The sequence below is a fragment of the Tamandua tetradactyla genome, chromosome 5, assembly GCF_023851605.1.
Source record: "Tamandua tetradactyla isolate mTamTet1 chromosome 5, mTamTet1.pri, whole genome shotgun sequence".
NCBI lineage: Eukaryota > Metazoa > Chordata > Mammalia > Pilosa > Myrmecophagidae > Tamandua > Tamandua tetradactyla.
The window spans coordinates 69856756-69880783 of NC_135331.1; the positions used below are offsets into that span (position 1 = coordinate 69856756).

Below are 24028 nucleotides of genomic sequence, written 5' to 3' on the forward strand. Positions count from 1 at the left end.
TATTTGTTGTTAGCTTAGTCTTTGTCAATTCTAGTCCCCTTAAAGCTTCTTTAAGGACTTTGACTCAGTCTCTGCAGTCACAGGGGACAGTGTCTTCTTCCAAAGTGGTTGCTTGCTTTCTTTCTCATTGACCTTGTTGATGCCTTAGTTAGTGGCTTCTAGTTGTGGCTCTTAGGAAAAGTGACCATATGCATATGCAAAACTTTAATTAGCTACTAATAAGTTCTTTTTATGGATGTGGAGGAAATGACATAACCTGGTTATGACTGAGTTGAGAGCCAGAGAGAAATTTAATGTGATTTTAATTTGCTTTCTTAGCTGTCAGCTCTCAAAAGATTTCTTTTGCCATGAGCACTTTACAGACAGGTCTCTATGAGTAATTTGAAAGGAGAGTTGCAGATGTCTGAGTTAAACAGCTACCCTAACCAGCAAAATGAAAGTAAATTTTAGCTCTTCAAACGTATTTTGCAATGAAAGCACAATGAAAATTGACGTCCTGCTTGATAATTGTCAAATTAAAAAGTCTGAGTCAGCTTTGGCTGCTAAACTATTGCTCTTTTTCCTCATCTATAAAATAATGTGGTTGAGCTAGATGATACTTGAATTTCTCCCTACTTCTCCCTGCCTTGTCACCTTAAGGCACTGAATCTTTATACATCATTTGTGAGCTAAATCCTTTATTATAATAGTAAGAAAATAAACAATACTAATTTCCCTGAAGAATGGCCATTTAATGGCCAACCTTGAGATTCAGTAGCACATTTCACAAGTGGAATTGAAACCATAATGCTTGTTAGGAGACATTGAAATGGGTTTTATGACTCAGCACATCCTACCAGAGCAAGTTTTCTTATTTTGGAAATGCTCATCCCCTTGAGAATCAAAACAGGAAGTTCTGAAAGTCTCTGAAATATCCCAGAAGTGGCCGCATTCTTTTGTCAAGTTTTCTTGACCTGCCATAAAGAAGCAAAAAGACAGAGAGGGGAAAGAGAAGTTCCTGGCTGAGGAATTGCAGAAGGCCTCTGCCTGGCTAAGGGGAAAGTCACAGGTGCCACTCCCCCCCCCCCCTTTTTTTTCCCCATATTGCTTCAAGGATAGGATTCTGGTAAACAAGTAAACAAATAGGAGAATTCTCAGAAATTGGCTGGAGCAGCAAAGATTTTCGTGCCCTGGGCATCAAAGTGAAAACTTCTCTCTAGATCAGATAAAATTCACGGCATGGGACCCTAAACATCTGTAATGCAAATCCAATGCGCTGGCAAAAGCAGAGCTCCAGGAAATGGTGTTTTCCGCTAAGCCCACAAATGCAGTCTTGCACAGTCATTTTGGAAATGATACTGGATGGTAGTTTTTCTGGCTGATGGTGGTAATTTGGGCTGTTTTTTTTTTTTTTAACTCCCTGCAGCTGATTTGTAACATGTTGCTCTCACTTATAATCTGCAGAGCCATGTTGAGCAAAGAAGTATTTTCAAATGTTTCTCTTTTTTAAATTGCTTTCAACAAGCTCTATTTAAGCTTTAGAGAAGCAGCTTGCCTTTGCTGGTCATAACCATGCTGATTTTACTTTTTGTACATGACCCTGTTGCTAAGAACGCTTCTATAGTGATGGCCTTTGAGTGAAGGACAGCAATCATTTTAGTTTCAGCTGATCAGAAACAGCATCTTTTACAGGAAGCATGGAGAAGTTTGTGGGAAGTAAGTACGGGAAAGAACAGTGTAATGAAGTATTTTATGTGTTGTCATTTTTTTCCACAATAATCTTATAATGCATATTTTTTTAAAACTTTTTTTTATTGTATAGTGTAGCATACATACAAAGCAAAGAAATAAAAAAGCAATTGTTTTCAAAGCGCTCTTCAAAACGTGGTTTCAGGATAGAGTCCAGAGTTTGTAATGGGCTACCATATGATCCTCTCAGATTTTTCCATCTAGCTGCTCCAGAATATAGGAGGCTAGAGGGCTTAAATATTTCTTATCATCTTTTTCCTTCTTTTTTTGTGAACAATAACATATATACAAAAAAGCTATAAATTTCCAAGCATAGCACCATAATTAGTTGTAGAACATATTTCAGAGTTTGACATGAGTTACAATATTACAATTTTAGGTTTTTACTTCTAGCTGCTCTGAAATACTGGAGACTAAAAGAGATATCAGTGTAATGATTCAGCATTCATATTCATTTGTTAAATCATATCTTCTATGTATAACTCCACCATCACCTTTGATCTTTACATACCTCTCATTAGGGGTGTTCAGGCTATGGCAATTCTACATTTTTTATATTGGAAGGGTCTGTCTCTAATATGGGGTAGGAAGATAGAACTGTCTGATATTCTAGAGAGCCTGGGCTAGGTTTCAGGACTTATCTGGACCAGGGAACCATCTGGAGGTTGTAGGTTTCTGGAAAGTTACTTTAGTGCATGGAGCCCTTGTGGAATCTTACATACAGTCCTAGGTGTTCTTTAGGATTGGCTGGAATGATTCTGGTTGGGAGTTGGCAGGTTATGATAGGTAGCAAGGTCTAACTGAAGCTTGCTCCAGAGTAGCTTCTTGACTCTATTTGAACTCTCTCTGCCACTGATACTTTGTCAGTTACACTTCTTTTACCCTATTTGGTCAGAATGTAATTGTTGATCCTATGGTACCAGGTCTGGATTCATCCCTAGAAGTCATCTCCAGGGAGACTTTCATCCTTGGATGTCATGTCCCATGTAGGGGGGAGGGCAATGATTTCACTTGCAGAGTTGGGCTTAGAGAGACTGAGGACACATCTGAGTAACAACAGAGGTCCTCCAGAAGTAACTCTTAGGCGTGCCTATAGGTAGTCTAAGCTTCTATGTTACCTAAATAAGCTTCACAAGAGTAAGCGTCATGATCGAGGACATGGCCTATTGATTTGGGTATCCTTAAAGTTTGACACAATATCATGGGATTCCCTGATGGTAGGGTTTAATAGTTCCATGGTCTTTCTCCCCTCCCACAGAGGATCTTTCCAATACTTTTTATCTGGTTAATAGACTCTAGGATGTTTCCAGGCATTACAATAATCTGTACAGGATTAAAGGACTTCTTTCTCATTCTGTATTCCCTGTGTTTCAGTTGTTCAAATGAGCTATACTGATAGGTTGAATTAGATTATGCATTACAGAAAATTTCAGTTCCAGATCAAATAAACCTTTCTTCCATTGGTCTCAAAGAGTATGTGTGGTTCTAAAATATAGACACTGTCTTCCTTACACCTATGTTCTGAATTACTTTAACCCCAACCTGTTTGGCTTCATTCTTATCTCTGAATATCAGGTTATATATATATATAACATCCTCTCAAAATCCAGAAATAATAATCACCACTCTGGATTTCATGTGTCTGCTCTAAAAGCTTACAATCTAGGCCCATGTTTTCTATAAGCATTTTATAAAGGTGACAATACTATTGTTGTTTTTCTGTTTCTGGCTTATTTTGTCTCACCAAATCTCCCACATGTTCATCCACATCGTTGCATGCCTTACGACATTGTTCCTTTTTGTAGCAGCACAACCTTTGTTCATAAATATACACCATTTGCCATACTCAGTGCATCCTTCAGCCAGCTGCATTCATCAGGCATCATGTAGAGGACCCAAAGTCCACAGTCCATCAACAGTCTCAATTTTAGATAATTTCATTGTTCCCAAAAGACAGAAAACCAATAAACACACTCTCACCAAATAGGAAATCTAAACTTCCTCTTAACTCTTGTCTGTCCCCCCATTATTTACCTCTGCTATTGCTGTGGTAGTGATGGTTTCCTTTTGAACATAACTCATAGTATACAACAAATAGCAGTTTTCCCCCGTACCCTGAACTTAAAACTCTTTACACAAGAATCATATCCTTGAAGTAATTCTTATAAGAACTCATTCATATTTCTACTGTGAGTCAGTGGGACACGTAGGTCTATACAACCCCTTTCGATCTTGTTCATCTTCAATGTGGTAATATTATTTCTCAACCCACTAGAGAATCACCTTTGCTCCTATCTATTCCCTTGCATTGGTGTTCAACCTCATTAGCTAATGGTCCACCAATCTCTAGCTTCCATCTCTCTCTAAGTCCCCTATATTCTGTATTATAAGTCTCTGATTATACCTTTATGCTGGTCATAAAAGTGGAATCATACAGTATCTGTCCTTTTGTGCCTGGCTAATTTCACTCACCATTATGTCCTCAAGGCTCCTCCATCTTGTCACGTGCTTCAGGACATCATTTTGTCTTACTGCTGCATAATAAACCATCATATGGGTATCCCACATTTTGTTGACCCACTTGTCTGTTGATGGGCATTTGGTTTGTTTTCATTTTTTGGCAATTGTGAATAGTGCTACTCTGAACACTGGTGTGCAAATGTCTATTTGTGTCATGCTTTCAGCTCTTCTGGGTATATACCAAGTAGTGCTATTGCTGGGTCATAGGGTGTAAACTTAGGCCTGGAAATTGTTACTGTTCAGGGTCAGAGATCTAGAAAGGAGTGGAACTAGAATTTGAGTTCAGGTCATCCAGGGTCCATGCATGTGCTTAGCCACAGTAATTAGCAGTGTACCTGTAGGAAGAGAATGTGAACTATTAATACAAGCAATATTAAATCCCCTTCTGGTGCCTTCTCTGTTTATTAGCTACCCTTAAGGATTTGTACCAATAATGCTGATTTATTATGTTTATTTCTGTACCTAAATTAAAAAAGAATTTGAAATGACTCAGATTTATAAATATAATGTTCTGAAGGAAACTTATTTATTGAGCACCAAAAAAGTGCTAGAGCTTTACCTACATTACTTCATTTAATTTTTGATTGAAAAGTGAAATGTTTCTGTAAAGATGATAGGGTTTCTGTCAAAGGCTACCATCATTTCGGTGAAAAAAAATTGTTTTTGATAAATTGATTTCAGCTTATGATTTAAACTTTTATGTATGTAAAGAAAGTAATTTATGCTTTAAGCATTCAGTGGACAAAGGTGATTGGGACAAATTTCTGCCCTAAAGAAGCTCACAGCCTGGTGGAGAGTTAGAAGAAGAGGCAGGCACATGAAAGCAAATTATGATATAGAAGGCTTAAAGACTGACACATGCACATAGTATTTTAATGGAGGATGAAAGAATAGCATCTACTATGGTCTTAACATTGAATGAACAGAGAAGGCTTTTTAGAGACACTGACAGGTTGGGTGAGTCTTAAAAGGATCAGATCTTGTAACCACTTACAGGAGAGCCTCAGCCTGGAGACTAGTGATAAGGACTGATTGGGAGAAAACTGCTGGTGAAATCTCGGAAGCACAGAAAAGTGTGCTGGATTTTTCTCCAAGTAAAGGCCTCTTCTTTTCTAGAACTTTAAGACCTACCATCCACCTTTTTTTTTTTTTTAAATGCTTGGGCCATATTTTGTGTGAATAGAAGGGACCCCTAAAAGGTATTTTGCCTAATTCCCTTGCCTAAAGATAAGTGAACCCACCGTTCATCCATATCACCTGGATTTGCTATATTGAAAGGGTTTTAATCCCCTTAAGTAGGATATTTGTTTCCCATGTATTCAAGTTTTTGACCCACAAGTTTCCCAGTCCACAGGCACTGACCACATATTTTTACATAGCAGCCTCAAAGTAGTAGTGCTTTATATTTATAAGACAATGTTTATCCCTAGTAATTGGATTATGATCAGCTTTTTTGTTGAATTTCTACCATTTGAAAAGGTCTTGTGAGATATGTGGTCTTCCTATAAGGAGCTTGTTTCCTGAGGATTATATTAACCTGAAACAATGGGCAGACAGTACATGAGGTTTTATTTAATTTCAACAGTAATAAAAGTTTAGATTAATTTGTCCTGAGCGTGATTAAGTCTATTATCCTTAACAGATCTAGCCTCAAAAGATCTGAGTGTCTTTGGTTACTGTGTAGGCAAGAAAAATATATACCCAGCATAAACATTTTCATAATGCTACGTTAACCTAATACAAGGTTTACAAAAACAACATCAGCTCATGCATTTTAAGATTGTAGTGCTGTAGCAATAATATTGAAGAAGCATTTGTCTGTGCTATTGAACTGAAATGTTATGCTGCCCTAACAGAATTTGAGTTGATGGTGATTCTCATCCTGACCTCGCTGTCCCCAGTAATTATATAGAGCACTGAAGCAGGAGAAGCTTAAATTCCAGGAATGCATTTATGGCTAATCTGTTGTTCAGGTTTAATCAGACAGCCACGGTTTTTTAAAGCAAGGCTCCAGCAAAACTGGAATGGGGATGAGGGGTATAATAGAGTAGATAATTACCATTTGCTCTCCATTAACTCAGCTCTTGTGCTGGTGACACTTTCCACTTCAGCCAGCAAAATTGGAGGGGCTTGGTAATCTTTATAGGCAAACTCCCTGTTCACCTTCAGAGAGGGGCAGAAAATCATCTGCATAAAGAAATCCTAGTGGTTGGGGTATATGGGCACTGTGGGGGGAGGAGTGAACTTTTTCAGTGTATGCTTATTATAAAACTCCTTAGATTTCTCAGGGCATGTTGCTGAATTAAATGAAGTTGGATGTAAGTAAGGCTGAACCAACTCGGGGCAGCCCATCAGAGGCCCTCACTATTAGGTTCCTTTGATTCACATGATCACCTTTATTGGATAAATGGCATTATTAAAATTATGTTCAACCACCAGAAGGCAATTTTGGTTCTCCATAGGGGTGTCAGATCTGTTGTAATCCCAGTGTTATTACCAGGTTTCTAGATATGCTAGAGGTATGTCCCTTAAATTATTTTTTGATTTAATATCTCTCTTTACAAAATGGGACTAATAGTGGGGGGAAATATTTCTTGGCAAAAGAAGCATAAAACTTCAGCCTATGAAATGAAGGACGTTGCTAGATTAGTTGTTTTTAGGCTAAAATGTCTAGGCACTTGTAGAAGTGAGGGGTGATAAATGAACATTTGAGATCTTAATTGGGATCAAAAATGAAATTCAGATTATAGCTTTTGCTTCCAAGCTATTAAAAAGAAAGGGGAAAAAAACAAACAAACAGAATCTTAACTGGATAGCGTTTCCCTGACAATTACTGCTAAATCAGTATTGAGGCAAGGACACTAAAATAAAACTAGGCAAACAGAAGAAATTTAGAAAACTCTGGGCTGAGTATACTTGAAGATGAAATTCTCATATATGTATTTGAAAGCTAAGAAAAAGAGTGAGAAGTTTTGAGGTTCTTGGACAGTCTTTAGAGACAAGTCATGCTTTGTTGGACTACAAATAAATCTCTTTTAATATATCAATGTCTTAAGCAGAGTTTAAACAAAAGAAAATTGAAAATAGAAATTTTTGGTGTGTTTCTTTATTCTGTGTAGAGAGTTTCCACCTATCAGTAGCTCTAGTGACATTTTATATCTTTGAAAAGGAGTATAAAAATTCAACCCATGAACAAAATATATTGCAGCCTGATCACTCACAAGCTAAAAGGTCCATATACAGCTGGGGATATGGGAATAGGAAATTAACCCCTTTTCTCATTAGTCTTTTGTAAATAGTTGTTAACATCATCCTGCCCATTTGGCAAGCAAAGACTGTCACCAAGGAAATGCACCTTCCCTGCCTCAGGTGACCCCACCTGACACCATCTGCATCTATATAGGCATGATAGATTACTCCGTGTTCTTGGCTGAATGAGGGCGCATACTATACATTCCTATTTTGAACATCCAAACTTCCTCCATTCCCACATTCCACTTAGTAATATAAGAAATTCATACACACACGCTCATTCACACTCACACAGAGTCCAGAGAAGTTAAGCAAAAAAAAAAAGAAATTGCATTTCATTGTTAATGTATATAATGGTACTGGCTTATTAGCAGCTGTTGATTTGTGTTATTGTGAAATATGTTTTGAAAGATGCCATTTGCAGAGTTTTAGTAGAACAGGCCATTCTAGGTCAGTAGGTTAGATCATTTTGAGGAGTTAATATTAATGGGCTGCTGTTAACTCATAATGAGCCTAGGGATTTTAGGTGGTAAATGCAAAAGCCTAAGCACTGTATCTTATTTTCTAATACAAATTTAAGACTACTCTTAATAAGATTTAAGCCATTCAGAGGCTTCTAGAATGTTTCTTTTGAGACAAAACACTTTTAAGGAAACGTCTTAAAATGAAGTCATTTCCTTCTGAAATGATTTTAAATAAAGGACCATTTAAAGCTGTAACATGCCTGAACTTCTTCCTTCAGTTGCAATTCAGTGGAGAAAGTCATCTTTCAAAGTGTTAAAGACTAAAATACCAAGGTTAAAAAAGTATAATCTTCCCCTAGAATTTCTTAATGTCAAGAATGTCTCTTTTTCTCTTCCTAGTGTATCTTTAGTAAGAAATTTTAGAATTTTTTTTTTTCATTTGGGTATCATAAAAATTCCTGTCAGGTGAGTGTTCTAGTTTGCTAGCTGCTGGAATGCAATATACCAGAAACAGAATGGCTTTTAACAAAGGGAATTTAATGAGTTGCTAGTTTACAGATCTAAGGCCGAGAAAATGTCCCAATTAAAACAAGTCTATAGAAATGTCCAATCAAAGGCATCCGGGGAAAGATACCTTGGTTCAAGAAGGCCAGTGAAGTTCAGGGTTTCTCTCTCATCTGGAAAGGCACATGGCAAACGCAGTCAGGGCTTCTCTCTCGGCTGGAAGGGCACATGGTAGACACGGCGTCATCTGCTAGCTTACTCTCCTGGCTTCTGGTTTCATGAAGCTCCCCGGGAGGCATTTCCCTTCTTCATCTCCAAAGATTGCTGGCTGGTGGACTCTGCTTCATGGTGCTGCAGCATTCTCTGCTCTCTCTGAGTCTCTCATTCTCCAAAATGTTTCCTCTTTTATAGGACTTCAGAAACTAATCAAGACCCACTCAGATGGGTGGAGACATGTCATCCCCTAATCCAGTTTAACAACCGTTCTTAACTAAATCTCATCAACCAGGGAGATGATCCCATCACAGTCCCAAATACACAGCATTGAATAGAGACTATTCTACCTTTAAGAAATGGGATTTATATTAAAACATGGCTTTTCTTAGGGGGCATATATCCTTTCAAACCAGCACAGTGAGCAAGACAGTTATTTTATATGGAGTCTCTGGAAAGTGAGCCTTGGAGAGTTACCAGACTTGTTCAAGTTAATGGTGAAGGTTAACAGCCTCCCCATTCTGGCCAAGGTCTTTGTACTCCTGAAGCCTACCCAGCCCCCCATCGAATACTCATGAAAGGCAACCAGAGTAAGCAAAATCATTTCACATCATTGATAAGTCACCTAACATTAAAACATATGCTTATCACCTATTTTGTTTTAAGAAGACATTATAGTCAGAGCTGAAGCAAGCTGAGGGCAGAGCCATCAAAAATTCATTTAGATTGTGAACTTTTAATGTCCCAGTGCCTTGTTGATGTATCCCCTTTCCAAGTAAACATTTTAGCTCAGGGGAGGTAAATTTTCGCTCCCATTTTTTCCTTTTCTAAGTAAAAATGGCCACATTTTCATGTAATAGACAAAATTTATGTAGGCCCTCCTGCTACCATCTTCATCTGTTTCCAGCTGCAGCTCTTAGCCTGGGTTTGCAAGGATAGATAGAATGGATGCTGTTCACATTCGCAGCTTTTCTCTCCAAGTTAAGAAATGTAAGGAAATGTAAGTGAGAGAGATGCCATCCTTCTGGCTTTTATAACTTTAATAAAAAGATAAATTGTTCATGAACCTTGATGTTTTGTTATTCAGAATATAGTATTATTGATAAAAACATCTAATGTTGATTGAGTACTTATAGGTGCCAAGCATTGTATAATGGATTCTCCTTGCATTATTTTATTTAATTCTCATAACAACCTCTGAGGTACATACTATCATCAGACCCATCTTACAGAGGAAGTAACAGCTTACCTGGCTACAGAGCCTGAACTCAAACTCAGGTCTGCTGACTGCAAAGCTTATGCTGTTGTCCACTATGCTGGGCTCTAGCACTCACACAGCAGGTCACGAGCCACTGGAGCAGAACCACAGTGGGGCCCCACAGTGTTTCCAGCTCTGGCCCTTTACTCAGTCCTTACAGTAGACCTGGCTCATGGGGCTGAGAAGAATGCCTCCTTTATAGATGAGGGAAAAGATTTGGAATGGTTAGAACCTCTTAGGCTCACAGTATTCATGGTGAGCAGTGGGACTAGCTCTAAAACCTATGTCTGCCTACTCATGGCCTCATGCTCTCCTTTTCCTGTAGCACTGCAGTGCTATACCACAGGGATAATATAGGACCTAGAGGTGCAGTTTTTAGCGTCATGGCCATAAGCAGCTGAGGTTGGGAGTAAATTAGCAGATTCCTGAGAGGCATTTCCAGTGTGGGCCTATGCTTTATGGAGCTAATGATGCCACTGGAGATGCCTGTAACTATGAACTGATACTAAAATTGTGCAGTGACTTTATTGAGCACATACAACACCCCATGAGGATCCATGCCACTTGCTGTATATCCATTATTTAATTGTTACTCTTCTCAGCACAGGAGCACTTGTGTATGAAAATAATAGAACAAACAATTTTTACTGCTCGGCCGCTAAATTAGACTTGTAACGACTGGCACAGGCCATAACAGATGCAACAGAATGTCACAAAATCAGATTGTTGTATTTCTGTTGGAGCATAAGCCAGTAATGGTCCCCTAGCTCAGAGAGAAGCCTGCATGTCAGGAGCAGAGAACCATAGTCAGTCCCTGGGATACCTCACCCTGACTGAAAGGTGAGGGCCTGGATATTGGTTTACCGTGGCACTTTTGCTCAGAATTAGGGACATTGGATAATACTAATAATGACCATTTATTGAGCTCTTTTAATGTTTGGGCTCAGTGCTGAGCATTTTACCCACATTATGTCATTTGACTCTTAGGACAACCCATGAGGTAACGTCTGTCCCCCATTTTGCAGGTGGGAGGAATAGGCACTCAGCAGGGCCAAGTGATTTGGCAGTAAAGGGCAAAGCTAAGATTAGAGTCAGGGTCTTCCAGGTCCACATACCTGTGTCCCACCACCTCCAACCCACAGTTTGGACGTGGAGAATGGTCCAGTCTTGATCTGGGAGAAGGCCCAGGGCAAAGTGGGTGTGACTCCCCACACAGTGCACCTTCTCTCCTCGGCCATACCCACCGTTAGATCCACACGTTGAGGTCTCCTGCTGGTTATGCAGACGTTCCAAGTACTTGGGGTCCTTCTCATTCCCTAGGGAGAGCAGTCGTTTTCCTCCCCCAGGGCCTGTGGTACAAAGTCACATGTGGGTTCCTAGCACTGGCCTGGGAATTCCCCGTGGAGGTGGGGCAAGGCTCCACATTAATCAAAGAAATTAATGAAATGCAAAAGTAAATGGATTCTAGGTAAACTTTACATGTGTTGGTTCATAAATCAGAAAATAAAATCCTTTGTAAGATCTCAGTCCTCAATTTTAGGTTTCTGAAAATGAGATTTTCCTATGAATAGAGCCAATTTGGCACTCTCAGTCTAATTGTCTAAAGGGTTTTAATCTTGACATAAACAGTCCCAAAGATCTGGGTACTTGATAACACTCTCAGTAAATGCCGGTTCCAATACCAGAACTTCTTTGTAGACTATGGAGCACCAGCAAGCTATGTTACCCCTTTGAGCCTCAGTTTTCACCTCTGTGTATTAGAAATAATTGTGAGGTTTAATTGTGTTAATAAATGAAAAGTGCTTAAACAGTCCTGATGTAATAATCACTTGATATGTATTGGTTATCATTATTTTATAACACTGGGAAGAATGGGATTTTAAAAAAGAAAACTCCTTCTCCAACTTCTTAGGGACCATCCATGTGTCAGCTAACACATCATTCGTTTTCTTGTCTCCTGGATGGAGTCAACACCCAGGTCTGTCCTGCTTGGGTTTTGGGTTCCTCAGCCAGGCTCTTCATCTTCTCCCTCACATGCTGTCCTGTCAGTGAAGTGCAGGCAACACTACCTTCCTCATAGCACTGTGGTGGGGATTAACTTTGCCCATGTAAAAGCCCCATCCCTGAGACAGAAGAGGCCACAAGTACATGTCCTGTGGTCCTAAATTTCTTTCTGGTAGGCTATAGTACAAAATGTATACATCAACAGTGACTTCAGTTTCCCTCTGCTCCTCAGATAACAAGTGAGAAAGGCCAACTAAAACATAATAAAAGCACATAAACCAATACAAAAAGAATATAGTCCCTCATTCACTCCAATTCTACAATTATTTTCCATCATTCCAAGAGGCAGGAGAAAAAAGGATCTTCTTCCTTCAGAGCCAATGATTAGTAACCAGTTGTATGGTGGCCTCTCTAGGAGGGTCCGCAGATTAATACCCCACGGTGAGAACCATTCTGGTAGAGGTTAAATATATTCACCAATATCTGTTTTGCAAAGATCAATTTAGTTTTTTTCTCTCACCTAATCCTTGTTTTAAAAAAGACCAATTTGATTTAAAAATTCATTAATAAGGAAGCGAGAAGCCTTTTGTGATAGAATTAAACATACCTAAACATCACAACACGCAGTGATTAAATGACGGAAGCTCCATAATAAAGACTGAGCATAGAGCTCTGACGTGACGAGGTGGGCAGCCACATAAAAAGAGTAAAATGACATGAAATTGGAAATGACCATAATAAACAATTTCCATATTATAAAAAATATTAATATCAAGTCTTTCTCATCTGTCACCCAATAATCTCATTCTTGCAATTCTCCTTCTCTTGTTGCCTCCTTTTTTCCTTATGAAGAACTAAGAATACAAAGAGTACCCTTACTACAAATTTTAAGGGATTTTAAAGTGAGAAAAATGAACTTTTAACAATATACAGACTATCTGGTCTTTAACACCCTTGTGGTCCTTGGTTGCACATCACAGTGAGATGACTGGGGGCAGATCCTCGGAAGGCACTGGTTTCAGCCACCTGACTTCATTGCTCCTTGCCTTCTGACCTTGAGCCTGTGTCACCACCCTAGAGGGAAGGCACACCTGTTTCTCTAGGTAGGCATTCGGAGTGGGATTGATACTGCTGATGCTTGGCCATTTGGGATGTTTTTCTCAACACACTCAAGATTTCTGATATGTCCCCCTCCCTACCCCACCCCCCCAAAACTCTCTGGGCTCCTAAGCCCACTCAGAACAGACCCTGTTCGGCTCATCATCTTCTCTCTGCCATTTACTGAGGGTTTAGTGTCTGGTTAATTACTTGGCATAGGAATGAGTTTACCAGCCATTTGGGCTAGTCCCGTGCATATTTTGAGAACAAAACAAAAATTTCCCCCACCCAAGGATTTTTTCCATGCCATTTTTGAGGAAGGGAGGTCAGACAAAGCAGTCACAGCCTTCATCAGAGCAACAAGTTGATCGTGATTTATTATTACCATAGTAGACAGTGGACTAAATTAAAGGACTGCTCAGATATATCTCTATCTAGAAAAGGCCAGAGAAAGAAAAAGCCAGACTTTCTCTCCAACCCCCAGCGCCCTTCTGCTGGGAGCATGTCAGTTCCCAACTGCCCCTCCGAGGGCACCTCCGGCTACAAGGTGGGCCTCCTGTATCTCCCCAATTCTGCCTTCACTGAATGCAAAGTGAAACTTGTGAGCTGTTTAAATGCCGCCTTCAGAGTTATTCTAGCTTTCTTCTAGAAGCAAATCATCCTTTCTTGTATTTCTGAATAGTACAACTTAAGGACATGCACAAATGCTCTAAGGCAAAATTTAAAGATCTTTTGTTAAAATCAACTTTTTCTACAGTGCTTTTAATTAAAATGCTGTGGTACAAGGACAAAATAAGAAGTTTAAGGAAATTTGCCAGTAGCTAACCAGAAACAGCAATTTTTTATGTATTTGAGAATCAATATGTATGCTATTTGCTCAATTTAGATTGCACTAAAAAATTAGAGTATTGAGTCTGCTTCAGTAAATTTCTTTGTGGCTATGAGTGCTACTGCCTACACATATAATTAAATCAGGACACAAATATAAATGGAATTTAGTTTCAAAAGGAAATATTCTCTGGACAGTGTGGCATGGCAGGGAAATAGTACTGTTCCGAAGATTCTCCCCAAGCTCCTTTAAAGCTGAGCTTCATTGCAAATTTCTAATGAAGATGTAACACTTTTACTTAAACCATGAGTTCCATTTTGTGGTATAATTAAGGGCAGTTATTCATGTTAGGATTCTAGCCCAGGTGAGACTAAGTTAATTAATAGCTGTTTGCCTCTAGCATTAGCAAGGGGTGTCTTCATTAATGCAGTAATGTGTCAAGAGCACTAAGTAGGTTGCCATGGTATTTGTGGGTTTCAGATTGGACTCTGGCTTACCCTGAAATTAAAAATGTTCAACCCTCAATAAGAGGCACTTCCTTACACAGAAAAGCAGAAGGAACAATAAATAGGTAAAATGACTGGAGCTGAAGACCTCAATTGCAAAGGCTGGTGAATGCATAGATGTTTTAAAATAAGTCTTGACTCTGTTAGATTTTGTAAAAACAGTGTGTACTCTGTATATCTTCATTTATGTATCTCTGTCTATCCTGAAGGACTATTCTCCAGCAAGTGGAAAAGCTGTTATTCGCCTTCATAAAACCCTGCTCCCATACAGGATAAACTAAACCACAGTGACTAAGTCGTATTCATCTCTGAATAAGCAAATGTTCAATAAATGTTTGCTAATTGAATGCAAACAGTATCAGACCTTTTGAATTGTGGTTCTATCACTGACCAACTTCCACTAGTATCTGATGACAGTTGGTTGTCAGGGCACTAGAAACTGTTATTTTGATTAACCTGATGGATGATTCTGAGTACATTTAACATATTTCCTCAGGTCCATATGATAAATTTTTTCTTACCAATTTAGTTAACATTAATGTCATTGCTCTAATCGTGGCAGAGTTAAATTAACACTATCAAATTACACAGATGTTACTATCATGGAAGATTTGAAAATTATGTTTTTTATTGGTAAATAAACAACTGATGTTCTGGAATCTACAGCATAATTTAAAAATCTCATTTTCAAGCTTTATGTGTGCTTAAATTTGTATTATTTTATGTAAACTTGTACTAGACATGACACTAAAACTTAACTATAATATAACTGTTTGATTACTAATTCAGACATGAAAATGTGTACTAAGTTGGTCTACTCTGCTCCACAACTTTGCATCATAACAAATTTCTTGTCATTAATGAAAGTGCAGATAAATAAATGGATTCTGCTCCTTCCTCTAGGTTTATTTCAATCTACAGAGGACCTAGCCACACCTATAAGGTTCAGAGACTGACAGAATTCACCTGCTACTCCTTCAGAATCCAGGCAGCAAGTGATGCCGGAGAGGGGCCTTTCTCAGAAACCTACACCTTCAGCACAACCAAAAGCGTCCCCCCTGCCATCAAAGGTTTGTAGATGGTATATACCGTCATGCTTTCCTTTAGAGTAGGGAATTGTTTAGAGCTAAGAGGATGAGGCTCAACTCTGAACTTAAATATGCTGTTCTAATATTAACAAGAGAGAATCAAAAAGACATTTATAAAAGGAAGGTTGAATAATGGGTTACCTGGAAAAATGAGAGTCCTTAGAGAAAAGGGCCTGCAGATCATGACTTTTCTCAAGTATGTACAAATAAATGATTATTACAAATGACTTAATAGTCAGACATTCTTGTCCCCACAGGAGACTGATGGACAAAGAAACAGACTTGAGTGACAGAGCTTTGGGTTAGGAATGAGGGTGAATTACTGGTATGATAGCATATAGGGCAGTTTATCAAGGAAGGTGGGAGAATCTTCTTTCCCAGAGACATTCAGGAGGAACAGAGGTTGGTATTCATTGATGTACAACTCTGGTTCCTTGAGAGATTTGACTTAGGCAGCTTCATCAGTCTTTTCTTCCAGGCCCATGGTTCAGTGGAGAAATGCCTTTGGAAAGTTGGCAATGGCTGGGTCTTCTCTCCATGAGTATTTGTTTTGTGGCTTGTGAGTGACTAGTTTGCTGCCCCTTCATGCAGTCAGGGAATACAAAGCCTAAGACCTATATGTACAGAAATCTTCTCCTTTATTCTTCAGTGGAAGTGAACAAAAGCCACTCTGTCTAGACCCTTTCCTCCACCATGTCTGCCAAACCTTTGTCCTTCCATTTCCAGGCACAGAGTTAATCTTGCCTGTCTATCCAGCAGACTACAAGGCAGGGCCAACAGCAGTAGGGTCAGAAGCTTTCTTGGCCCACCCCACCCACCCAGCATTAGACCTTCTCTCCCCAATATAATGATTCTTACAGACATCCCTTTTACATGTCTTTAGGTAGGTGGACAGCACAGTGCATTAATCCAGATGCTGCTCAAAATGACTTTGAGGCTGACATATAGACAAAAAGCCCTCCTGATCCATGTTTTACGTGGTTAAAAATGAGGGTTTAAGGTATTATTTGGTTAACTAAGAGTGTAGGCACAACTCATAGAAAAGTCCCTAATTGTATTCGGCCCCAGAACCAAGGCCGTTGGACTCCCTTCCACGTGGAGGAGCTATCCTCCTCCCGCCAGGACAGCAGAATTGATGAAGGAAGTCTGAGGGGTCTCCAGGAGCTGAGTCAGATCCAACTTGGGTTCTATGAAGGGTTCCCTTAGCTCCTTCCAGGGCCAGTTCATGGTGAATACCTGCTTCCTGCTTCCTTGGCCCTCAGCTCCAGAGACCGTTGCTTCTTTATGTGACTAAGAAATTGTATGAAAGTCTGTGTACATGCAAAGCCTCCCCTCGCTGAGTCCTTCTGGCAGTAAATGCCCTGCTCCAGGAAAAGTTTCCTCAACACAGTCTGGTTGCTTGATTTGTTGATAACAAGGAAGATTTGGCACATTTACTGATTAGCAAACTTCAATTGACTCTTGGCAGGAATTCATTTTGTAGAAAGGAGATTGACTATTGATACCACTTCTGTTTTATAGATGGCACTTCCATTTCAGAAAGACACTGTCATCATACTAGCATGTGACTTGGGCTTCTTCCTCACATTCTTACATTCAGGAAATTGTTGTCTTAGTTGGAGTACTGTTTAGTATTACAAGATTTTTTTTTAGTTTTTCCATAAGTTGCTTGGGGTAATTCCAACACAGATTTTCTTTTTTTTAAGAAAACCTTGATTTTTCTAGTAAAGTGTTCTATAAGAATACAAATAGAAATAACTGCTTCTATAGAATTTTATATAATTAGGATTATAGCATGAAGGGGTTCAAGAGACAGGAGTTACATATCCTAGAGTTGGAGCATAAGCTATAAGGAGATATGAGAAAAAATTTAGGTGTTTTTATAAAGATGGTAATGTAACTTAGCTTTAAACCAGAATGATGAGTCCAGTAGGTGAAAAAATAAATTAAAATAAATAATATATATCTTACTTTAAAAAGGGCTTTGATGCTGCCCATTCTCTGAAATTTATCTCAGATGTCACCCGTTATTCAGACCAGAAGTACTCTCTCCCCTCTCCTGGAATTCCCTAACATTTTGTTGAACCTCTTGTTTTAATCTGCCTGATATTGTTTCTCTTTGAACTTTTCTCATACTTTCCAGCCCCATTCCCCCAACCAGACTTTAAATTCCTTGGATGCAGGATCAGTTTTACCAGTTTTTGCATCCTGCAAAGTACCCAACACAGTATTTAAAATCATAGAAGGTGTTAAATAACCATAGGAAAAATACCTGAAATGTGCCCCAGGACAGTTACTACTAGGATAATGAGCAAAGGCTTTTCAGTGGCGTACTGGGCATGCGGTGTCGCTGTGCCTAAACGATGCCTCTCTGGGTCTCCGGGCAGGTTGGGCAAAATGCACTCCCTCTCAGGACAGGTACAAGCACACCCGCTGTCTCTGGAGTTCTCACTCAATGTTCTTAAAATATTGTTAATACAATGCTTTGATTTTTGAACTTGAATATGTGGCTTTGTATTTCAGCACCTCGAGTGACACAGCTAGAAGGAAATTCATGTGAAATTTTATGGGAGACAGTACCACCAATGAAAGGGGATCCTGTCAACTACATTCTGCAGGTATTGGTTGGAAGAGAATCTGAGTACAAACAGGTAAGAGGCAGTGTGTGTGGCACAGGTGTGGCTTACCAGAGGCTGGCTCTCTGTCTCTGCCTCTGGGCAAGAGGGAGTCAGTAACCAGAAAGCTGTATCTTTCTTAAAATCAATGGTAGAAACTGCCTAATGTATACATGCTACATAGCTGTTTAATATAAGCCCTAATTGACATTTTATTTTCTAAATAGTATTATTTATTTTAAATATTCAGTTCTCAAGCATAAGTTTGTCTTGTAAAAAGTTAGAGTTTTAAGTTCTGTATTTGTATTTGATATTGGCAGTGATGTTATATGTCAAAGTCTATATATAATTGAAAACTGAAGTAGGAATAGTTTTGCTACAAAGGGGTAATAGTAGTTATGGTTTAAACTATGTCTTCTTTCCTTTTTTTTTTTATAAAAGTTGTAATGGAATAAGAGAAGTGACCCATAAATCCTTGGGGCCTATAATTCAGAAGCAGTCTAGGTCACTGCCTGTCACCCTTTAATGTGCGTAAGGATCACCATGAGGATTCTATTAAAATTCAGGATCTGATTCAGTAGGTCTGGGGTGAGGCCCAGATGCTCCAGTCCTAACCTGCTCCCAGATGATGCCAGTGCTGCTGGGCCGTGGACCATAATCTGAGGACAGAGGCTGATAGATGACATGATAATCCCATGCAAGCACGAATGTAATTAAAGGCTTTGTTATTTTGGTCATTTTTTACATCCTTTGTTGCCCCTTAATTCTTACGAAGCTACCCATTATCATGTCACTTGCTGTGAGCAATTCAGACACTATGTAGTTTTCCCATAATGTTCTCTGAAACGTACCAACCATTTATACAAAATCAGGATGCACTATTATACTATTAGGAAAGCTGAGGCCCATTCCTTACCAGCACTCTTAATAGGGGCATGCATTGTATCTAACTCAGAAAGTAGAAGATAATGCCACCTGTCTTCTGAAATATTGGTGTAATTTGTTGAGTCTCCTTAATTCAGCATTGAGCCTCCAGGTACAGAACCCAAGTAGAAAATAAAATAATTTGATTGAGAGGTTTTGGTAAATCGCTGCTGTTCTTCATATAATAATAAAGAATGTTTGCAATAAAAATGTGTTAAAAAATCAAGAGATTGATAAATTTCACTCTACTTTAATATGAAGTGACAGATGAAAGAATTGCTTTAAACCCATTTTGCAAAACTTTATTTTAAATATGACATATACCAGTACATATCAGTGGATGATGAAGGCACCAAAATTTCTACCACTCCTCTTAAATAAGAACAAAGACACCATGGTTGCCTTACATTTTACTGTCTCCATTCTACAGTATTTCTCATAGTAAACAACTTCACAGTAAACAACTTCACATGTACTGTTTCATCTTTCCAGAAAATATGATTGGTTTTAGGGTATTGGCTCAAATAGAGAACAGAGTATTTTTCCCACTAGCTTTAGTCACCTTGCAACACCAGTAGCATTTGTCCTGTTCCATAGCAATACAAAAATGTTTAAAAGATGAGATGTTATGAAATTTTACAGCCTATCATTTGACACTTAAAAATTCATTTCTCATCCGTACATCCACCACATATGTTCATTGTTGTATTTTCAAAGCCTTTTACTCTGTGTACCATACTTTTTTTTTTTACCCATTCTTGGAAAAATGTTCTGCTTCTCAAGGTTGTTACACATTGAAAAATCAGCATTATTTGCTTAATATCTGTACCATTGCCAAAATATAAAATATAGATGAAGCCATTCAGTAATTTATTTTATTGGCAGATTTGCTGGTTTGAGTCTGCTGTCATTTTATGTATTTAGCCATGTAGATACTGACCTAATAATGCAAAATCTTATATATGCTTCAGAATATTTTTCTTGTTGTAAGTAGTTGTTGAAAACGGTTGAAAACAGTACTACTGGCAAGCTCAGTAGATGGGGATTAGCAATCTTCATATGACCGTGTGTTTCCTATATTTACCAAGAAATGATTTAAACAAATAGTGGTATATGGAAAGCCACAGTTGAATCAGGGACAATTTGTACTGAGTTTTTTCCCTTCTCCCTATTCAGTAAGCATTAACTTAAACATGATGTTTTGATTGCTTCATTCACTTGTCCTGAACTGAGATAGAGAATGAAACCTATTTATATTATGTGTACAGAGTAATGCTTAATTATAGTCCAGGGATAATAGGCAATGGCTTTAAATTCGTAAGGCAAACCAAAAGAGAGGGGCAGTCATTGCTGTGCTCTTCTACCACGCAGAGCTACAGGCTCTAACGGTGCCTGTAAGTGGGTGTACCTCAGTTACAGCACTCATCAGTCAGGTGGGTCCACTAACACATGGGCTGGTGGTACTTGTGTTTTTTTTCTATTCCCAGGGCTGGAACCTGGTAGGCACTTGGTAAATGTTTCTTGCGTGCATGAAAGAGGCAGTTTCAAAGTAACAGGGTTATTCCTGCAGTGGTGATGGATAAAGTTCAGCTTGGGGTGGATTTATAAGTGATGTCTGTAACTTAGGTAGGAAAGGAAGTTGCCTTTCTCCTCCTTAAGCTTACTTTGACAGGCAGCATATGGAAAGGGCCAAGGCTTTTTCTGATTTTTTTTTGCCTGAAGTGTTTCTTAACCTTGTGTTGGCTCTAGCTGATTACCTTTCTTTTGCTCAGGTGTGGAGACAGCAGATGGTTTTCATCATTAAACAATCTATTACTAACTTAAAGTATTAAATCTTCTCTTAAAATTTGACTCTGCATTAGAATGCATGCATATATATGGCTTTTCCACCATTTCATAAACATTCCAACCATAAGCTTTTTTCAGGAAGCTTAAAACTTTTCAAACAGTATTAATTGTAAAGCAGTTTTGAAAAAATTGAAAATTGTAGATAAATGTGACTTTTGTACATAAAGACGGTATAATATATACATAAGAAAAACTTAAAGCAAAATGATTCCTATTCGTATTCCTGTACAAACAGCAACAATATTTACAAAAAGATTGAATAAAAACATTGAAAATGAAAAAAAGGCTAGCAAATTTCAAGAAATCATTATCTATTGGTGGTCTAAAGTTTTTAACAAATTACTAATACCTCTAGTGCTCAGTTTTGTTGCATTAAGAAAAAAACATTTGCGATATCTAAAAATCTATAGATTTCCACATTTTATTTATATATATATATATGTTTTTTGTTTTTGCTTTTGCCGGGAGAGGGGAGTGTGTATGGTCCAGGAATCAAACCCAGTTCTCCCACATGGAAGACAAGCATTCTACCACTGAACTACTCACGCACCCATCATTTTTAAAATGCAGGCCTGGGACCTGTATCAATTCTTTGTGTATTGAAATCTTCATAAGCTACTATGAGGAAAGTTCCTCTCAAAGGAAAATAAGACATCAAGATTGAAATATTTAAAAGCCATCATTATATTTTTTATTTTTTGAGACTTAAGGATCCTTTTAAAAATCCAATGAAAGCCATGACTCTCCACCCCAGAAAAATGTATACACATACATCCACTTAAAATTTATAGAAAATAAAATTTATGTTCAGTTTCAGGGAGTCCAAGTATGGGACTGTGGTTTATGGAGAGACCTCTGGTTTTTTGGGTACTTTATATTGTGAAGGATGCCACCGACGTCCATCGACTAGCACAGTTAATGCTCTCAGAGCTTTTAGGCCTGTTGGGGTGAAAACCATGTACCCACAGGAGGCAGTCTGCCAGCAGACCCCTGGCCTTTTCTTTTCTGCTCCAGAGTAAGGATGCCTGCCCAGCCTGGTACCCTCAGCGAGCCAGGGACTTGGGGTCCAGTCTGCCTCCCATAGTCCAGGGGTACCAGGAGAATTATTGCTCTCTCATTGTAAGAGTAGGGGTAATAATCCTCTAACTCAAAGAGATACTATGAGCACCAGATACGTGCAGTTGTGAGAAGGCACTGTGTAAAGCAATAATAATGCGACACACATTGTGTCTTACTTTCCGGTTCTTGGAGGAAGGGATAATATAAAGAGGTGCAGGTGTTGACCCAGATACAAGCCCTCCAGAAGCCCAGCATATACTTTTCTCACCTATCATCCCCAAAAGTTCTGTTGTTTATAGGACTTCAGCTGTGCAGCTTATTATTCTGGGCTCTTCAGCTATCTGAGTATTACTTTGTCCTCTCATTTTGGAATAAATATATCAAAATTGCTTTAAAATATATTGCTCATGAAATCAAGCAATATTTCAAGTACAGAAATAACTTCATAAAAATAATATTGCTTATGTACATATTGTGATACTGTGATTGCTTACTTCAACATAGAAAATCTTAAATACAGCTATGCCTTTTAAATTAGGTTGAGGCTGGAGGAAAAGCTCATAATGGTGCCCCTGTCAAAATGAATGAAAACAAAGAGCTCGCGTGCCCTGGCGTGGCGTGCCACACAGTCCAGCACAGTCGCCTTGAGAGAGAGACAGCTGGGCAGTGGGTCTGATGACCTTGGGTTTCTATGGCACCATTAGTTCCTAAGTGCTCCAGGGCTGTAAGCACCCCCATAGACATGCTGCAGATGTCAAGCCAGGATGCCTTGCGGTGGATCCCTGCAAACCTGTATGTTGCAGGTCCCAGCGTTATAGAGCGTTTGTCCTTGAGTATTACACATGATGCCTGCAAGAGGGTCAAGAGTAGCTGCCTAGCACTTTTTTACATATTGTTTGATTGTGCTGCCATTTCTTAAATGCCTATAGCATTTAATACCAGGCACTGTTCAGGAGGTTTGCTCTATGTTATCCCATTTAATCTTACCAGTAATGAAACTATAAGACTAGATAGGGTTGGTTTCTCATCTGCCAAAGCCTGACACTGTCAAGGAACAGATATTACTGATGTTGGTTTGTAAATGGTATCTGGGACTTTTGAATTCATGTTTTTTGTTTTAAATATCCATCAGTTTATTCCTAATCAGCATGGGTTGCCAGAGTAATGACTCTCAATAATTTATTTCATTTAGTTATGGTTGGCTTATTCTAACATATCCAATCATTTAATTTTTAAAATTTGAGTGACATTTAATATTATTGTTTAGCCTGTCATGCTTACTTTCTTTGAACTTGAAAATTCTTAATGTTTTTCTTCATTTCTCTCCTTTGATGTGTGACTGGCTTTACCATATTGACCCATGTGAATTTGTTGGCCTAAGGATGTTGTAATGAGACCCAGGGTAGATAAGCTGTGAACTTGCATACTTGCTCTCACACTCATTTTTATAGAGCTAAATGAGTTTTCAGAAGTTTTAATATTTGAAACACCTGTAAATTCTTAGCATTTTTTTCTTTGAGGCCTATTTAAAAATACCCAACGTGACATTTGATGCATGGTTTTTCCTGCCTTGAAAAAGAAATTCAATTTCAACATCTTATGAGTAGTTATTAAAATATAGGATATAAAACAACTTACAGCACATTGTAAGAGGCCAGAGAGTTGAGGTTCATTATACCCAGTTTATTGGTGAAGCTGTTAAAAGTCTTCGAGAGGTTATGTGAGTCTCCCAAGGTTACAACATAGCCAGAATTCAAAGCAAGAGCCACGCGAATTCCAAATCCAATGCTCTGTCCATTATCCAACACTGCCAGTGGTCCCCTCTTCTCTGGGCCAGCATAAGCTCTTGTCTCTCATTTACTTCCAGTTACCAGACTGTCATTCTGCTCCACTGCTTAATTTCTCCATCTCAGTACCCACATTGCACAGTCCTTATTACTATTGCTTTATAATGTGTCTGCCCCCTCCCCTCACCCTCCATCCCCTGCTCTCTTTTCTTTTTTAGGAGTATTTTAGCTATTCTCAATCTGTAGACATAGTTTTTTAATGATAGCATATAAATAAAAAGGTAGTATTCCCAGGCTATGTAGTGAGGTAATTTGAAAAATGGTATCAGTC

The 24028-nt window shown here is 38.7% G+C and overlaps 1 protein-coding gene across 12 annotated transcripts in view; it reads left to right on the forward strand.

The window, feature by feature from the left end:
* FNDC3B (fibronectin type III domain containing 3B) overlaps positions 1-24028 on the forward strand; it is a 397533-nt gene that overhangs the window by 366817 nt on the left and 6688 nt on the right. For all 12 annotated transcript variants that reach the window (XM_077161045.1, XM_077161048.1, XM_077161055.1 and 9 more), the window contains 2 exons: positions 15280-15446; positions 17988-18115. In XM_077161045.1, coding sequence (XP_077017160.1) covers positions 15280-15446; positions 17988-18115 — 295 coding nt within the window. The remainder of the gene's footprint in view (positions 1-15279; positions 15447-17987; positions 18116-24028) is intronic.